The sequence below is a fragment of the Chinchilla lanigera genome, unplaced genomic scaffold (assembly GCF_000276665.1).
Source record: "Chinchilla lanigera isolate Chin_1 unplaced genomic scaffold, ChiLan1.0 scaffold00032, whole genome shotgun sequence".
NCBI lineage: Eukaryota > Metazoa > Chordata > Mammalia > Rodentia > Chinchillidae > Chinchilla > Chinchilla lanigera.
The window spans coordinates 8,829,430-8,847,195 of record NW_004955433.1 but is presented as its reverse complement, the minus strand read 5'-3'; the positions used below and the strand labels follow the sequence as shown (position 1 = coordinate 8,847,195).

The window sequence follows — 17,766 nt, the reverse complement described above, 5'->3', positions numbered from 1 at the left end:
CCTCCACCCACCCTCCCATTTTTACACAGTATCTGATTGCCCAGGCTGGACTCAAATTTGAGTAATGGTTCAGCCTGCTTCAGCCTCCTAGAGTACTGTAATTACAGGCATGCATCACCATACCTAGCTACAGAAACTTTCCTGAAGGCATAGTGAATATCAGTATTACAACTCAGACCATTCTAGCTTTCCTACATTGGCATGATAATTGATTTGATCTCTAAGTAATTCCTGGGGAAGATTTGTTCTATTACTTAGAAGAAAACTGGAGTACATTTCGGTCCCTATAATGCCATGTGATTATCCCTGGTTGAGGACCAGCTGGGTGACTCTCCTTGAAAGAGGAGCAGTTGTGCCCATTTTGGCTGAGCCTGACCCTGTTTCTGTGTACTGGCATACGCAAAGCTGGCTAGGACTTTTCCTTATCCCTTCAATTGGCTTTAAGCAATGCATATCGCCTCTGGCAGAGGTGCTAATGTTAGTCTTTGAAGAAGACAGGCAATGTTTCCCCAGACCCTCCCATTGTTCCTTTGTGAGTCTGGACTCTGTGGGATGAAGAACCAGTGCTCCACCCTGTCAGCTGGGATCGAGCCTTGAGATAGAGGCTATGACTTCCTGGGGCTTGAAAGACTACACGTCAGAGCTGAAGCACCGACCCCAAAACATTAGGTAATATCTCAATTGTTACACAGATTACTCTGTCTGCAGATCCTTCTCTGGGCAATTGCAGAGGTGATTTCAGGCCTCCTACCCAGCCCAGCTCACAGCACTCACCTATTTCCCAGGATTCTTAGTCTTTCATCCTGAAGCCACTCCCTTCTTCACAAATGAATAAAACCCAGGTTCGGCCCGGGTTGAGGCCTTTGTTCCTCATCATGGCTGGACCTAGGACCCCTTGGCTCCCCATAACTATAAATATGCCTTAGTGTCTTCATTCTCGCCATGGGTTGCACTGGAAGTGGTAGACTGGAATGAACTCGCTAGGGACTTTCATCAGAATCAGAGCTGGGGAATGCGGGCTAGACAGAAACCACACGGCCCAGGGAGACTCTGGCACATCTCCCAGAGCGGGGCAGGGTGTGAGGTTTGCTCAGACAACTGTGCTGACAGTAGAGGCTTCACGAGGCTTAACACGGACAGATGTGCCAGGTACGGCACTTCCCCAAGGGCCCTTCCACGCTGGCCCCCGGCAAACACGACACAAGTTGGAGAGACCGAGTTCCAGCTTTCCCACAGCCCCGGACCCTTCCCCAAAGAAACAAAGGAAAAGGAACCATAAAAATCTCATTTTAATGATACAGAAATAGTATATAGTACATTTCTTTCCACAGCAGCACTTCGTTCATCTCTAAAAAGTTTAACAAAATTAAGGCTAAATCAGAGCTATCTGATAATAAAGGGGTATTTTATGTGGTGGTGTTCTTAAAGAATGTTTTCATTAGATGTTCTTCAGGCAAAAAATGTGAAAGTGCTCAACAGGACACCAGAAATGGAAATGTGGAACAAAACGTGCTCCTTTGCCTACCAAGAGCCACAACGCCCCTGCGAAGCATCAACAGGATGGGTCTTCATGAGTGTTTATGGCAGGATGCTAAGACTAGGAGTTAAAATTTCATACAAAAGCAAACACAGCTGGGTCTCCAGCATAATCCCTCAAGAAGAAATAAAAAGTGAAAGTGAACAGGGTTTAAAAGCACTGGAGAATTGTACCTGCAGCCATGGTCCTTAGGCAATCCCTCCAATACGGGCCCTCCTCCCCGAACTGCTAGAAGAAATGACTGAAATTCAGTAAGAAAAACGTGCGGCCACTGCCCGGAAAGGAGAAGGCTTCGGCACCCGCTGTGCTACCCTCCACTCAGCTTCAATTCTTCACGTTCCGGGCCACCTCCTGGGCCACCTCCGCTGCTTAACTTCCTACCACCGTTTCCTGACTCAAGAGAAGGCCTTGATCTGCTCCAGATCTATTGTAAAATGAACAGCTCCCCCGCCCTCCTATCCCCTCCTCCTAGTAAGACATCGGAGAGGAGAGATGAGAGCAAGGCCATCTCTGCGGGAGCCTCCCTGTCTGAAGTTCTCATCTGGGACCAGAGGGCCAACAGCAGCAGCGCGGAAGCCCTGCCTCCATGTGGCCACCTGCTGTAAGGGCCGCGCCCATCTCCTCCTCCCCCTTCCGGCTCTCCAGGGCCCAGCGTAACAACCCCCGCGGGCTCCCCACTCCCCACTTGCTTTAGGAAATCCAAGGACTCTGTCCACCGATGGAGAACTGGGGTAGTGTTTATATCACCAGCCCTAGAGAAGTGGCATCGTCCTTATTACAGAACTTGTGGCACATCTACTTTATAAGGTGGCCTGTTACTCCAGAGAACTGTATCACCACGAAATTTTATTTTTCCTCATAATGTAGCAGATAGTAAGGAATTGCATATTTTTTTCCTTACATGAGAATTGTGTTTTCCTATTTCTTTGGTTTCCAGAGCCTCAATTTCCCCTAAAGAAGTAAGATAGAAGGAAAATCCCTATATCAAATATCCTCTTGAGACTCATTTATGTTCCAAAAACTGCTAAAACTTTTAGGGAATTGTGGGTTGAGGCTCACATACTGAAATGCATTTCTTATATAGGTTCATATACAAACACAGACAGCAATACAATGAATACCCAATTACTCACATCTATGTGGAATAGTTAACATGACAGCAGTATATGGTCACCAAAGGAGAAGGCCCTTTGAAGAGTTTTCCACCCTAGCTGGTCATCAGGTTCAGGTGAGAGAATTACCAGCACATTTCCAGCCCCGCCTGAGGGTCAGGTCCAGCAGCCATGGCCTGGGACCTTAGAATTTGTACTTTTTTTCCCTATAAAATCACCTCATAATAGAGAAGAAGACATGAAAGCCCACGTAATCAAGCCATCTAACAACACAGACCAGGTAATAGAGAAAGGGTTTAGGTCCCTTATCCCTGTCCTTTCCCTTCCTGAGACACCACGCTGCCTTCCAAAGTGTCGCCTCTCACTTCAGCTAAGCAGGCCTCATGGATGCTCTGTGGCTGAAATTAGGTGCTAAGTTGCTTGGGAGCAGGGACCAGGTCTTGGTGCCTGTGACACAATCCTATGCACTGAGTCAATGTCCAGTAAACACTTGCTGGCAGCTGCTCTGTGAAGGTTTAATACCATATTCTCCATGCACAGCAAGGACTACAATCATCCAAACAGATGCAAAATTATCTAGCTGCACAGTGAGATCCAGCTGAGGGGAAGGACTCCAGAATCTATGAAGATGTCACATTCGAACAAACAAATTTGGAGGACAGCGTAAGATCCGTAAGACTAATTCCTGTCTCCTCCCTTTGTTCCCAAGAGACTGTATGTGGGAGAATAAATAAGTCAGAGGACAGCAAGAACCTGACCATTTACAAAGCATTTGGCAAATACAAATTACAAAAGTTCTAAAATGTTCTGAACAGAAAAACCTTAGCAACTGCAATAATTATACTAATTTTTAAACTGCTTCTCTTGGTTTCCATTATGTTTTCCCAGTCTCAGAAAACATTCTTTTGTGGCTGGAGTCAGACTCCTTTACAAAGCTGTAGTGTGGGACAGGCCACATTTAGCATCTGTAACACAATCCTATGTCTCTGTCTCTCCCCCTACAATCTGTTTTCCACACAGAAACACACAATAGACACACATGTATTTACTTAGAGGTGGAGGAACACGACTTGCTATATTGGTCTTTGTAGCTGTGAATCATGAACCATGATATAAAGATGATTGTACTTACTATATTGTCATCTTCAATTTAGATAGGAGGAAAACGATAATCAAAACATTTTAAAAGCCAACAGAATACTAGAGAAAACATAAAACTGAAAGTTACGTAACACAGCAGGCACACTGGCCATCCATGCATGCAGCCCATGCCCCCTGAACACCCCAGGCCCTACTGGAGGAAGGAACAAGGTGGGACTGCCCAGAGGAACAGAGGGACAGGTGCGGGAAGAGGCTTCCCTGGACATCCTGGTGGTTCTCAGGAGCAGACAAGGACATGGGTCTTCCTTCCCACATGCTCCCTTCCCCAGCAATGAGCTCCACCTGGAGAAAACGTTGGGAGCCATTTTTGGATGAGGCCCCTCCCACTTATAAGGGCCCTGCCCTGCGGAGTTGGGAATCAAGCTGGTTTCTAAGTAAGTCTCCAGCCTTCTACCATGCAGGCTGTCCAGCAGTCTTCCCCATCTTGCATTTTGTTTCCCTTTCTAGAGAAAAAGAACTGTCTTCTCTCTCTCTTTAACTGTTAAGTTCAGTCTCACCTATTTACAGATGCTTGATCACTCCCCCAGCCAACTTGCTGGAATCACACTGGTCCTCATTCATCCATTCTTCATTCAATACCTGTTAGCTATGCAATGATTAGACTTCACACGGTTAGAGCCAGAGCAGAACTTAAGACACTGCATCCTGTGCCCCCATCTGTCCCTAGGGGAAGAGGCAGAGCCTGACCCACAGCCAGGAGTCCTCAGCCTATAGCCCTCACCTAGTTATCCCCTCAAAGCTCAACATCAGCAGTACAAAACCCGGTTTAAAAAAAAAAAAAAACGTATTTACTTGTTCACTTCAAAAAATGAAAAGGTTGTAAGATGGAAAAGTTTTGTACCTCATTATGATTTAGAAAGCTAATAAATACTAGCAAAATGGAATGATAAAACCAAAGGGTACCTTTAAAAAAATAACTGCAAGGTTGGTAAAGATCCTTTCCAGTTTTTTCACATTCAATATTACATAGTCATATGCTATAATACATATGACATCTTTTCTGTCTTTCTGCAAGGTTAGAAAATCATTCCAAAGACACAACAACATCATAAAACAATACTCAAGGAATACATGTCCCACAGCACTGACGTTTATACTCTACGATTCTAGTCTACAACATCCACTGTGGTCTCTATGCACACTAAAGATATACCTAAGAAAACATCCACTTTCTACATATTTAATCACAGGGAGGATGACACTGCTGCTAACAATTCAATAAAATATGATTCACACCATCATTATCTCAAGGAAAACCAAACTGAATTTACTGAATGAACTGGTTGAATGATTGAACTTAAAATAACCACATTACTCAAAATAACAGATTTATTTAAAATAAGCCTCTAATTTATTTAAATAAAGGTTTAAATATCTATCTTTTCAGGGAAATATTAATGAGTAATTCTCGATGCCAAATTTTCTTATGGATTGTGTATTTGCATACAAATGTTATTTACTTAGTACTTCAATCCTTTCAGGAAACTTACTATGCCTTGCCGCATAAAATAGTGCCTAAAAAAATCCTGTTAGTTGACAGTTACAATGACTAAGAGCTTTAGTTGCTGAATACCCTAACCCTCCAAGAAAAGTACATCACAAATGGACATTTTATGACAGAATCACTCATTTATCTCAAAACTGGAACAAATAAAAAGCAACACTCTTAAGGGAATTTCGGTATTTTTCTGACCACTACTGCAGAAACACAGAAACTCAGCAGATTGCAGACATGCAGGAATCAGCAGCATAGAGGAAAGAATTAACAAGGCAAACTCAGCACACCTTTAACAGCTGGACTGAAAGTAGACTCTTAATAATACCAAATTATTTCTTCCTCACAGCAACCATTAGCTACAAAGGAAAAATTATTTCATATTCTTGGTCCAGAAAGAAGAAACATTTATTTACATTCTCAGTGGACGAAAAAAGGTTTTAAACTGTCACAATTAAAATTTATGCTTCCAAAAAATATCATATAATCAATGCAGTTAACTTAAAGCTTCAGGTATTAATAACTTCATTTAGACTTCTTATAAAACCAACACAAACATACTCTCTGGAGTGCAAAATGCTTCTTATTAAATACTTCAGCAACACAAAAGCAATTGATTTTGAAGCACAGGAATCCTTTTCTGAGTCGCCACCACACAGACACCCATTGCCGGCAATGGGCGTAGAACAGAACCACCAGCTCTGGGAAAACGCAACACTGAGATTTTGTGTTCGGTCTCTTCACCTCTTGGGATGACCCAGCTATTTGTACAAGCTCATGGTTGGACTCTGGTACATGCACATGTATGCATCGCAAAGAAGTCTGCGAGCACAGCCTTGGATTCTCCTGGAGTCCAAGGAGTGCAGGTCCTCGGGAGACATCTTCAGGTACTCGCCCACTTCCGGGCAGGGGGTCACCTGGGGAATGTTGAAGCCATTCTGACCACCTGTGAGGAAGAGGGAGAGCGCTTTTTAGAGCAGGGAAATTCTAAACCCTCAATGCTGGCCCTGCACCCCAAACCTACTGTACAATCCTCAGTAAAGGCTGACTTTTGAGATCCGAATGACCTTATTTTACTTTTGCCTTCTAGACATTAAAGGCCCCTTTACCACATGATGCTTTTCTCATTTCTTGGCTTCTGAAAAGATTCTGGAACTAAGAGTGAACAAAACCGGTAAAAGGAAACATCCTGAGAAAAGCCCCAAACCTGCTTTCCAGGCTTCCCTCTGTGTTTGATTTGGGAACAATGGAAAATACAGCATTCAGTTCCTCGCATTTCCGCCTCCCTCCCAGACCTGCACATCCCAGCACACTCCACCATAACCCTGTCCAGTCCACAGCAGGTCCAACCCTGCTGGGGTCCTCCAGTTTTAAAAACTTGTGCACACAGGGGGCTGGGGATTTAGCTCAGTGGCACAGCACCTGCCTGGCAAGTGTGACATCGTGAGTTCAATTCCCGGTACCGGAAAAAAAACAAACAAAAAAATGTGCACACCTTTGGCATGGAAACCAAAAAAAAAAAAAAAAAAACACGTGTACACCTTTGGCATGGTTTGTGTGTCATGTCATCAGACTGCACACCAAGGTGCTCTGATTGCAAGAAAAGCCCTGGAGCTCAGCCCTGGGCAGGCACATTTACAGATGGGGCTGGGATGTGCTCCTCGGGCATCTGAGAGCTGAGAAAGGCTGAGAACTCCTGGTCTGGAGCGTGGCCTCTGCTCAATAAATGGGTTGCCCCTAGGGGGAAGGTTTTAGCTTCTTAGACAGCCACACCCGAAGACCATGCAGCTGGGGGCTGGAGAGTCAAGAGAATGGAAGGATGCAGAGGGCAGACTTCCCAACTGTGCCCAGGCGGCCCTAACCCGTGAGCTCCAGATGTTGGGGGAGCTGTAGTGACTCAGACACATCGCTCCTGAAATCTTCTCGGGTCTCTAGCCCTCAGATGTATCAGTAATGACTAATGTGCTAGAGAATCCAGTTTAGCCCCCTTGTCAGGGAGAAACACATTAAATGCAAAATGGGCTTATTCTCCAAAGGGGGTGTTTACTTCTGGTTTAGCTTTTGTCATTTCAAAGATAACACAGTTCAGTGTTAAAAAAAAAAAAAAAAAAAAAGCATGAGATCAGAAAGTTAAACACAAGCTATGTGACCTCGGCTTTCATATCAGAAAAATGGGACACATTTCCACCTTTCACATATTTAGGTAAAATGACTTATTGTTCTGCCAGAGAGGTATACCCATGCTCAATAAAACTACTATGGTTTATACAAAAAAGGAGAGGAAGAGGAAAATAAAATCTTTCAGCCCTCAATAAAGAATGTCAGGACTCTACTCTTAACGAAGAGCATATACATGTCAAAATAATGCAATATTATTCCTTATAATGTTGCTATTATAAGGACTCATAACAGCAGGGTACTGAGGCATTTCACGATGAAAGCCTGTGTCATCAAGATATTCCTGAAAGGATTTTCTCAGAAAACAAGATATCTTATTACTCAGAACAGACAGTCCCACTATGAACTGTCCCACCACAAACCCACAGGCTGCCACATGCAGAAGAAACAGGCTGGACGGACCATCCCGGTCGGCCATGCTGTCGAAGAAGAGCCAGGCAGAGTCGTCTTTCCCATACTTCACAAAGGCTACATAATGGCTCGTTTCTATGCACAGCACAGCGAACAACTCCATCTTCTGGCAGGGGATGCAGCCGTGTCTCCAGTCCCAGTCAGGCAAATCTTTGGGGAGCGACACTGGGTTATATTTATGATTCAGCCTCTTGGGATGAAGGTGGACCTACAACGGATCATGAAGAGAACAGCACGAGTGAGCCAAGTGAAATGCTTCGCGCAGAGGGAGTCCACGTACTGTTAACAGCACCCAGAGAAACAGCAGCCAGCTACTCCACAGACGCGCAGCAGTCCCAGGGCAGAGGCATACGCAACACCATTTTACTAAGAACTTCTAAAGCTAAGTACGAGTTAAAGAGCTTTTAAAACCTGAACTCTGTTTTCAACTACACATAACTTACTGTTCCACGAGAGATAGTCCAGTAAGTGAAGGCCGCTTACTTGAGAGTTGCAGGTTTTACAAAACTGCTTGATCTTTCCAGCTGAGATGTCCGGGTCATCATAGCATTCTCTACACTCATACATCGCGAGCCCTCCACAGATCCGGCACTGCCTGGGAGCTGGGGTGGGGGACAGGAAGGACGTTAAGGGGCCTTTCAAAAACGCATTCTTATGCCGGGCATTGGCACACACCTATAATCCCAGCACTCGGGAGGCTGAGGCAAGAGGGTCATTGCGAGTTTTGAGATCAGCCTGGGCTACAAAGTGAGCTCAAGGCCAGCCTGAACTGCATAGCGAGACCCTGTCTCAAAAAGACAAAAAAAAAAGCATTCTTAGTGGGGAATGGTGTACACTCCTCTAATCTCTGAACTCTAGGAGGCTGAGACAGGAGGATCAAAGATTGGAGCCCTCTTAGCAAGACCATGTTTCAAAATAAAAAAATTAAAAAGGGCTGCAGATATAGTTCAATTCCTAGTACCACAAAACCAAACAAACATTCTTTTATTAAAAAGATTATGTTCAGGGCTTCAAAAGACTCTATCATTCTCCAACCTTTAACTTGAATTTTCCTAGATATGATGTATCATTGAAGGCATTCTTTTTGACCAAGTGGCTGCTTTTTAAATAACACATTTTAGAGTGTTTTCTCCTCTGATCAGAAAATGTTCACTGGTGAAAATTCAAGATACAAAAAAGTATAAAGAATAACACTAAAAGTATCAATATTACCATGAATTTTCTCCAATTTTATGTCTCAATGTTTATGCAATTATATGTGTATAGGTATTTACAGAGTCAGATGTCCATATTAAGCACCTATCAATGTCTCTACTTTTCAATCAGTACTACATCATGACCATTTTCAAACGCAATAATCTTCAAAGACCTGAATTTTAAGAGAAGTTTTATTGTACAGATATACATTAATTTAACTAATGGACTCTTATGAACACTTACGTTGTTTCCAATTTCTTATGACAATAAGCAAATCTACATATAAAATATTTATTTTAATCTCTAATTATTTTTTCAGAATAAATCCCAGAACTAAAATTATTGACTTGAAAAAAAAAAAAATTATTGACTTGATACTTCTAAGCTCTTCAGACACTGAATTGCCTTTTCGAGATGATACATCTGGGACCAATGAGAATGGTCTGACAGACTATTTCTGAAAAACAAACAAAACAATCTAAAAAATCTTATACTTACTGTCTTCAAGTAAATCTGTTATATTTAATTCCAAAGATGGAAAAATTTTTTTAAATAATTTAAAGTCTTTCCCAAATCGAGGCATCTGAATAATCAGACATGATGGTGCCTAAAAAGAGAGACAGAAAGACACATTTTAGAAAACATCGAAGTGCTGAGAAAAACATGTTTCCCTATGAAACTCTAACAGTCACCACTGTCAAAGCAAGCAGTTTTCATCCTAATGCTGATGGCCCAGAAAACAAGATCCACATGGTGAACATGGAGTGTGGACAGAATGCAGTCACGACCACCAGTCTCCTAGTCACCCCGTGTCACGTGACACAACAAGACCAAGAAGGCAGGGGCTTCAACAGTCCCGGGCCCAGAGAACACAAGAACGACTTTGTATCATTTTATTTTGGGTTTCTATAAATAAGGGTTTTGGATAAAGTATTTCAGCAAATATACAGAAACCGTCAACACAGAAGGATGATATTCCTGATACATGAACTAATAAGAAACAGTGGTTGTTAAGGTTTTATCAAAACCTCCCTTCAGAGGTAACACAACAAAAATAAACCACAAGCCTGCACTTACTGAAGTTATAGATACTCAGGAAATAATAAAAAGAAAACTAATTTGTATCATTTGTCCATTAACAAACCAATGTAAGTAAACCGACGACATATTGTCTCTTCATGAAGAGGGGAAAAGTGAAAGTTCTCTTTTGATATATTTGGATAATACCTTTGGGTAAAATGACAATGTTTTACATCCTGCTTTTTGTGTTAAACCACTTCAGGGTTTTCAAGTTACAAACTAGCTTTGTGGGTTTTAGCACAAAAATTCTAAAATTCTCAAACTTAAGTCTAATGCATTTTCTGCATGGACAAAGTTGAACTTCTTCATACTTTTTTTATATCTGTGTTTTTTAACAGCTAGTTCCAGTTGGTTCAACTTAACAGACACTGACTCTGTTAGTTCCCTTAGGAACCCTCCAGGCTTTCACAGAAAACACAGTGACACTAACCTCTGCAAATTTCAGGTTACTGTTGATAAACGACCATTCTAATAACTGTTGAATTGTAGGGACTCCAACTTTCTCATTTTTTTCCATAAAAATCTGATAGAAGTAACAGTCTTGTACTTTTTGACCTGCTGATCTAAGAACACACAGAGAAGAACACATATGATTTATTTATTAAATGCTTAAATCACCGTGTGAACTTGTTCCACCAGGATTTGAGAACAGAAAACTCATAAAACTGATGGAGCAACTTCTTTGGATGGTCTGAACAATGGGAGAAAAGACAATTTAGATGAAATAATTAAACATATTTATGCACAACACCGTAAGTGATTTGTTTTAGTTTTTATTTTGAGAAGTTCTCTTGGTGCCCAGAAAAAAATCGTGGAATAATATCTCTAGTCAAGAGGTACAGTATGAACAATAATAATCAAATGCTAATATCAGTTAGCTCAACTTCATCGTCAAAATCTACAAAGAAGCAAACTGCATTAGATGCTTGAAGCAGGGAAACAAATGCTTATATGCCTACAGACCTTTACAAAATCTTCCAGATCAAACTTTTTTTTAAACGAAGGTCCTGAGAAATAAAGAAGTACCAACTCCTCAGCAAATCAAGAGCAGAGCAAGGTATGATGTCAAAAGGCCAAAATTTTTTGCGGAAGCCAAAAAGCATAGAAAAATTAACAGGCAGCAGAGAAAAACAGGAGGAAAGAAAGCAGGAAGTAAGAATGTGAGCAGTGATAACGGGAATAAGTAATGATAGTGGCTGAAGAGAAGGGATGGCGTCTGCAGAGAGCGCAAAGTTGCACACACGGAGAAGGGATGAGAAAGACGGAACAGGACATGCACGGCTTTGGGATACAAGCCATGAGAGTGGGACGCAGGAAAACAACCTCTCACACCTCACTCCTGAAGTCACAGAAGCCAGAACCTTCAGAATTATAACAAAGCTGGTGCAACCACGCTGCAATATGTGACGTACATTAGTACATTCGCTACTATGGAAAATCCAAGGGCGGAGGACACATTTAAATGGGCTCACTTCACAAGAAAATGGACAAGGCAGAGAAGACAAAAATGCTCATGGATCTGTACAATTTGGGACTATCTACCTCCATGACACAGACTGTACTAGGTAGTCACTACAGTTCCTTATGGGTTCAGGGCTACCCAGCACCATCAAACATAGTACAGATATGACATTTTCAAGTAAGAATACCCAGGCTGTGTTCTATAGGAGAGGTACTCAGGAATGCAACCCAAAACTTCCTCTGCATCTTAGCTTCTTGATTGCCGAGGTTAGTCCACTATCTTTTTCTTTTGCCTGCCTCCAATTAGTACCCTCTCATTAGTAACTGTGCCTTTAGCTTCACTTTATCCAGTACACACACAATTAGTCACTATGATCTCTACCATCATTATCATTGTTTTTTAAATGTTAAGGTCTATTTTACCCAAATTTACCAATTTCTTGATTCTTCCTTGTTTCTTGCATCCCACTCCTTCATTCTAAATTCATTCTAAAGTACATCTTGTAATACATCTCCAAGTGGTAATTTAGTCCTGGTTCCTAAGGAATTCTGTACATCTTTATTCTTAGAATTAAGTCTGTCGAAAATTCTGAAAATCTCGTGAGGCACTACTTCTGCCCTATTCTCTCAAGTGCCTCCTTTAGGACTCTGATCAGAATCCGTCTTCCACAGCTCGCGTTCGCTCTCTGGGGACCTCATTCTCACCTGCTGGCCCTGCTGGCCTGCATCGGGAGCACCTCCCACTGTGCTGCCCAGCCCAGGGCACACACCTGCTCCTGCAAGTGCTACGTCTGCCTGAAAGTTTAGTCGATGCCATTGGTCAAATCTTCTCTTATCTCCCATCAGTATTTGCCCCCTCTTTTGCCTCTTCAGACATTTTAAAATATAACCTCTTTTGGACTGTTTTATTATTTCCCATTTTTTACGGCACTCATCCTCCATAGGTGCCATCACCTCACTCCCTGGGTCAGGAAGAAAGGTGCATGCAGGGGAAGAACGATATTTGGGGAGAAGAAAGACTAACTTAAAATATCTTCTTAGCATCTTAAACAGCAAATCGAAATATGAAAAGGCTGCTTGGGGGTGAGGTGGGGACAGTGGACCTGCAAGGGTGTAAGAACTCTGCAAGACCCCGGCCCCCTCACAATGAGCAGTGCCTGCCCCTTCTAGCACCTCAGAGAAGCACTATACTATTCAACCTATGCTAATACTGGGAGGGATTACATCCCTTAGGTGTGGTGTGTTAGAAAAGTAAAACAATAAAACAACTGTTTTAAGAATCTGGAATTTATTTCTTTAAAACATGGGAAAAAAAACTGACCTTTTCCCCAACTGCCTGCTGCTGTCCTATATCACGTATTAAATATATCTTTCCTCCCAATCTGTGTTTGAAGGCTGACTTCTAAGCTACTGAAATACTACTGAGCCTTCTATTCAGTTCTACTGATCGATTCTTCTAATTTTACTCCTGTATCAAACACTGTTTCAATGTCTATCGCTTTGCCTTTTAAGTTTAAAATAGAATTCTTTAAAAAAAAAAGTATTCTTCATCCACTTTATTTTGTAGAGAACTCTCACATCACTTTCCTTTCCTGGGTTTAAAAGAAGGTAAAGATTAAGATCCTGCGTATGTGCCAATTATTTTATAAAACATTAGCATCTTTAAAGTATCTAGGGCTCAGGATACAGCTCAGCGGCACAGCGCCTGCCTGGCAAGTGTGAGACTGTGAGTTCAACTCCTGGTACAAAAAAAAAAGTATCTAATTTTCCCACCTAAAGTACAATCTACCTCATTAATCGAATTACCTTTCAGCTCTATGTCTTTTCAAAAATCTCTCTCAATGAAACTGACTGCATGGTATTTTACTTTAAGTATGGAGTTATTCCTATTTTAAAGCAATTTTAATCATTTCTAGACAGTTCCTAAGGGTTTTCTAGGTCCACCAAAGGCTATCACCAACTTTGACCAGATAATGAATGAGTACACAAGGTGCTTATGTATCATGTCTTATTTCCTTCATTGGAACATTCTGTGCAATGTCCAACTACAACTGTGGTGCTCGCTCCTCTTCTTCATCTTGCCCATCTGTTCAACACTGGCATCAAACAACATCACCTAAGACACACAGGACAGTAGCACTTGTCTATAGTTAAGTTTTTAAGGAAAAGGATGGTACATTACCAAGATTTTCAACAAAGAAACACAGGTTTGAATGGAGACAGGTCCACCACTAGGACACTGCACACTAAACCACCTGGGAAACAGCACCTAGAATATATCACTAAGAACTTTACAACAATTTAAAACTTACCTTATTTTTAATAATGGTTCTACCCTTAAAATGTGATGAAACAGGATATTTAAGAATTCTTCAGGATCTGGAAGAAAATTAAAAACTAAGTCACAGGCAAAACTTCAAAATCATTCTATTCTTTACAGCTCATTTTTATACTGAATTCAATTTCATTCTCTCAATATTACTCCAATTAAAAGCACAGTTTTCAAGATTTCCTGATACAGGAAAGCTATAAAGGATATTTATATGTTCTGAGAAAGCTTTATGTTCCAATTCTGTTATAACTTTATTGCATTTGAAAAGTATAATGACTCACTCACATAGAGTGAAATAATTTCACTTTGGGCTGTTTAAAATAAGCAGGACAAAACAGGAAGTGCGCCCTATTTTTTCTTACTAAAGTAATTATCAAGCTTCTAAGCTTTACAGTTGGTTAAGAACACTGCTAACAACTTCAAAGTCAGAGGCTGAATCTTCACATAAATCGATTAGCTATGAATAGATTAAAACACTGACTGTAAACTTAATCATAGTTTGCTGCTTAATAATGTTCTCTTACAAGAAAACTAAGTGGGAAATATGGGGGGCTCAACACACCCCTTCACCACAGAAAGAGAAACAACTCAGAATATCACCGCTGCATTGGAAAGGAAAGGAATTTGATCCATTCATTTTAATACAGTGCAACAAGAGCAGCCTCTTAAAACAGGTTCATTATTGCACATCACTATAGTTTTGGAAGAGTGGAAGAATTTACAAAATGGAGAAAAATGTGTACCACATAAAAAAGAGTTCTTTCTCTTATTGTTTGCTTGTTTGTGGGTGCTCGGAATCTGAACCCAGCATACCAGTACAGTCTTCTACCACTGAGCTATATCCCTAGGCCCCCAATTCTAACTTAAAATTAAACCACAAAACTATATAAACACACATCTTAGCTAATAATTTAGCGTATTTCATACATGGTTTCAAGTTTTTTCAATGCATATCTATAAAGGAAGATGGTCACCTTTTTCTTCAGAGGTAAATCCTGATGCAGCCTCAACTTTTTCAAGTATTTTCCTCAGTTTCATAATTTTTGTGGCACATACATATCCATATCTATGTTAATAAAAAAAACTATTAGTTAACTGGTATGGACATATAATGAATTATGTAATATATCTTAATAATGACACACATAACACCAACATGTCCTATATCAATAGACCAGGCAATTATTTTGAAGAATACAATTACAAGCTTATTAAAATTTGAAAAATTAAATATCTAGTACCAGAATTATCCCAGACACTATTACACACTCTCAAATAACTGTCACGTAATGGGAGAAAAAATATTTTTGAAGTTCATGATGATTAATTTCTTAACTAATTTTTGCTTAAGAAATTAATTATTTTTGTTTTGTTTTGTTTTTGTTTTTCTTCTGGTACCAGGAATCAAACTCAGGACCTTGTGCTTGCCAGGCAGGCGCTGTGCCGCTGAGCTAAATCCCCAGCCCCAAGAAATTAATTATTTACAGGGGCTGGGGATTTAGCTCAGCGGCACAGCGCCTGCCTGGCAAGTGCGAGGTCCTGAGTTCAGTTCCCAGTACCAGAACCCCCCCACACAAAAAAAGAAATTAATTATTTACTTTATAGAACAGAATATACCATTTTAAGAAAGAAAGTTCTTTTTATACCAAAGGATGAAATAGCTCCCAAGGGAAGTAAGGAAGGTTACTGATGTGATATTGAAAATCTACAATCTGCAATCAGCTCAACCAGCATCATTATGTTATTTTCTCTCATCTTTGAGTACAGGACACATTCAATAAGCTCAATGTCAATCCTTTACAAAATTCTACTACTAAAAATGACTCCAGAAGAGACCTTGATGGCTACCATGGGCTTAATAAGGGCAAGTGAGAACCACCTCATCTTCTATGTGTTTTTTGTACTGACTATTCATTCACTATTAACTCTCTTCAACCAACACATATTGAGCATCTGCCACTTACATACTACTCTAACCTGTTAGCCTCTGGGACTACAAAAGGAGTAAGGTGAGAAAGACAGGGTCTCTGCTCTGTAAAGTTTGTGGTGGAGAAAGCAAGATTTCAGTATCAGATACAACCACAAAACAAAAACAGAAGTGGCTGCTGCAAACACAGAGACTCTGGGTGGATACAGACCATCTGACAGGTTTCTTATCATGGCCAACGGGATCCACAGAATGTTCCACACATTCTGTAGGCATAACATTCTGTAGGGTACGACACTGGGTTACAACAATCTATCCCATACTTTTCTATTGTAAATTTGTACTTCAGCATAATAGTAGCCAGGTGTGCAACTTATTAGCTGCTCTTGGGGGCTATAGGAAGCAATCTTTGTGTTTACCCACTTGGCATGATAGGCAAAGAACAAGACGTGTGAACGTGTGCAAGTGTCAAACTGGGATTTTTATCCACATACTGCCACCTCTAACAGGTTTTGTGCATGTTTAGCTGGGCATCAGAAGGGATGAAATACACCCACACCACTCTTCTGCTGTGTAAACATGCGTTTCCCACAGCGGAGTATGGGTGTGGCTCCAGGAGTATGCCTGGGGAAAGCAACAGCCCATCTACGTGCATTCGCTCACTTGGCAGATGAACGGCAAGGTGTGCACAGGAGCTCCAAAGCAGCAGCAGGTGAATTTCACCCGTGAAATTCCCATTGCTAAATTTCTGTGCATTTAAGGTTTGTTTTTAAAAAGTTTTATTTTGATTTATCTGGTAGAAGTAGCCCAATTACGTACAATGGCACATGAAAAACCAGATTTGCAAGTTCTGGAGGAGGTCAAAAGTGAATCATTAGATTACTTATGCGTGGATAATGAAGATGACAATGACTTTCACTTTGGCCATGTGAGCCAAAGTTCCTGTGACAGTGAAATGGAGCAAGAACTGACTAAATACAAAGTAGATGCTGTTGATGAGTTATGCAGCAGCTATGATGGCACTCAAAACACAAAGCATCAGCAATGGCTGTGTTTTACGTGATCCTAAACATGTTTGACATAAACAGTTTAATAGTTCATAAAGAAAAGCCAAGTACAAAATACCACAAAGAAATTTTCTTAGAGGACTGGGACCGGAATTTATAAGAGACATTTACAGCAGAGGAAAAACAAAATGTTTCTGTTCATGGAACTATACAAAACAATTGTGAACCACACTGGTAAGCTGACAGGTGAACAGGCAGGCACAGCATCACAAAGGCCTACTACGACAACAGGATAGGAAAGAGACAGCAACTGTGCCCTACAAAAAAGGACAGGAAAACCAAACATATGCACTATCAGTGGAAGCGATACTTGTGTACAGAGTGTGCACTTTTCACATGTGCAGACTGCCTTCAGTGTGGCAGCTGAAGCAAATATTATCTCTGTGTTAAACTTTTGTTTGTGTTCACATTGTAGTTCACATAGGTTATTTATTTCTGATGTTATCTTTTAGGTTTTGGGAGCGAGTAAATAGCTGATGTGAAAACACTGGTCTATTCTAAGCACTGATTATATACTTGATATTTTATTTCACTGATATCTTATTTCCCTGCTAAGTGCATGCTGTACAATACAGTAAGAAGCTCCTGACAAAAGAGGAAGACAAGAAAGGTGACAAGAATAGCCTGCCACACAGGAAAGGAAGGCTAAGCACATGTGCTATCAGTGCAAGTGAGATGAGTACATGGAACACGCAGCTGTCATGTGTGGAGACTGCCTTGGGTGTGACAATTAAAGCAAAGATTATTTTTGTTGCAGAGTTCTATTGTTATTTTCATTGTAGTTCATATAGGAGTTTATTTCTGATGT

At 41.0% G+C, this 17,766-nt stretch overlaps 1 protein-coding gene across 6 annotated transcripts in view; it reads right to left on the bottom strand.

Annotated features, from left to right (window-relative positions):
* Positions 1–1,270: 1,270 nt before the first annotated feature.
* Positions 1,271–17,766, bottom strand: part of Cyld (cylindromatosis (turban tumor syndrome)) — a 57,059-nt gene continuing 40,563 nt past the window's right edge. For all 6 annotated transcript variants that reach the window (XM_005388275.2, XM_005388277.2, XM_005388276.2 and 3 more), the window contains 7 exons: positions 14,939–15,030; positions 13,945–14,011; positions 10,602–10,734; positions 9,590–9,698; positions 8,378–8,496; positions 7,886–8,102; positions 1,271–6,251 (listed from right to left, as the gene is read on the bottom strand). In XM_005388275.2, the coding sequence (XP_005388332.1) occupies positions 6,067–6,251; positions 7,886–8,102; positions 8,378–8,496; positions 9,590–9,698; positions 10,602–10,734; positions 13,945–14,011; positions 14,939–15,030 (922 nt within the window). In that variant the 3' untranslated portion in view covers positions 1,271–6,066. The remainder of the gene's footprint in view (positions 6,252–7,885; positions 8,103–8,377; positions 8,497–9,589; positions 9,699–10,601; positions 10,735–13,944; positions 14,012–14,938; positions 15,031–17,766) is intronic.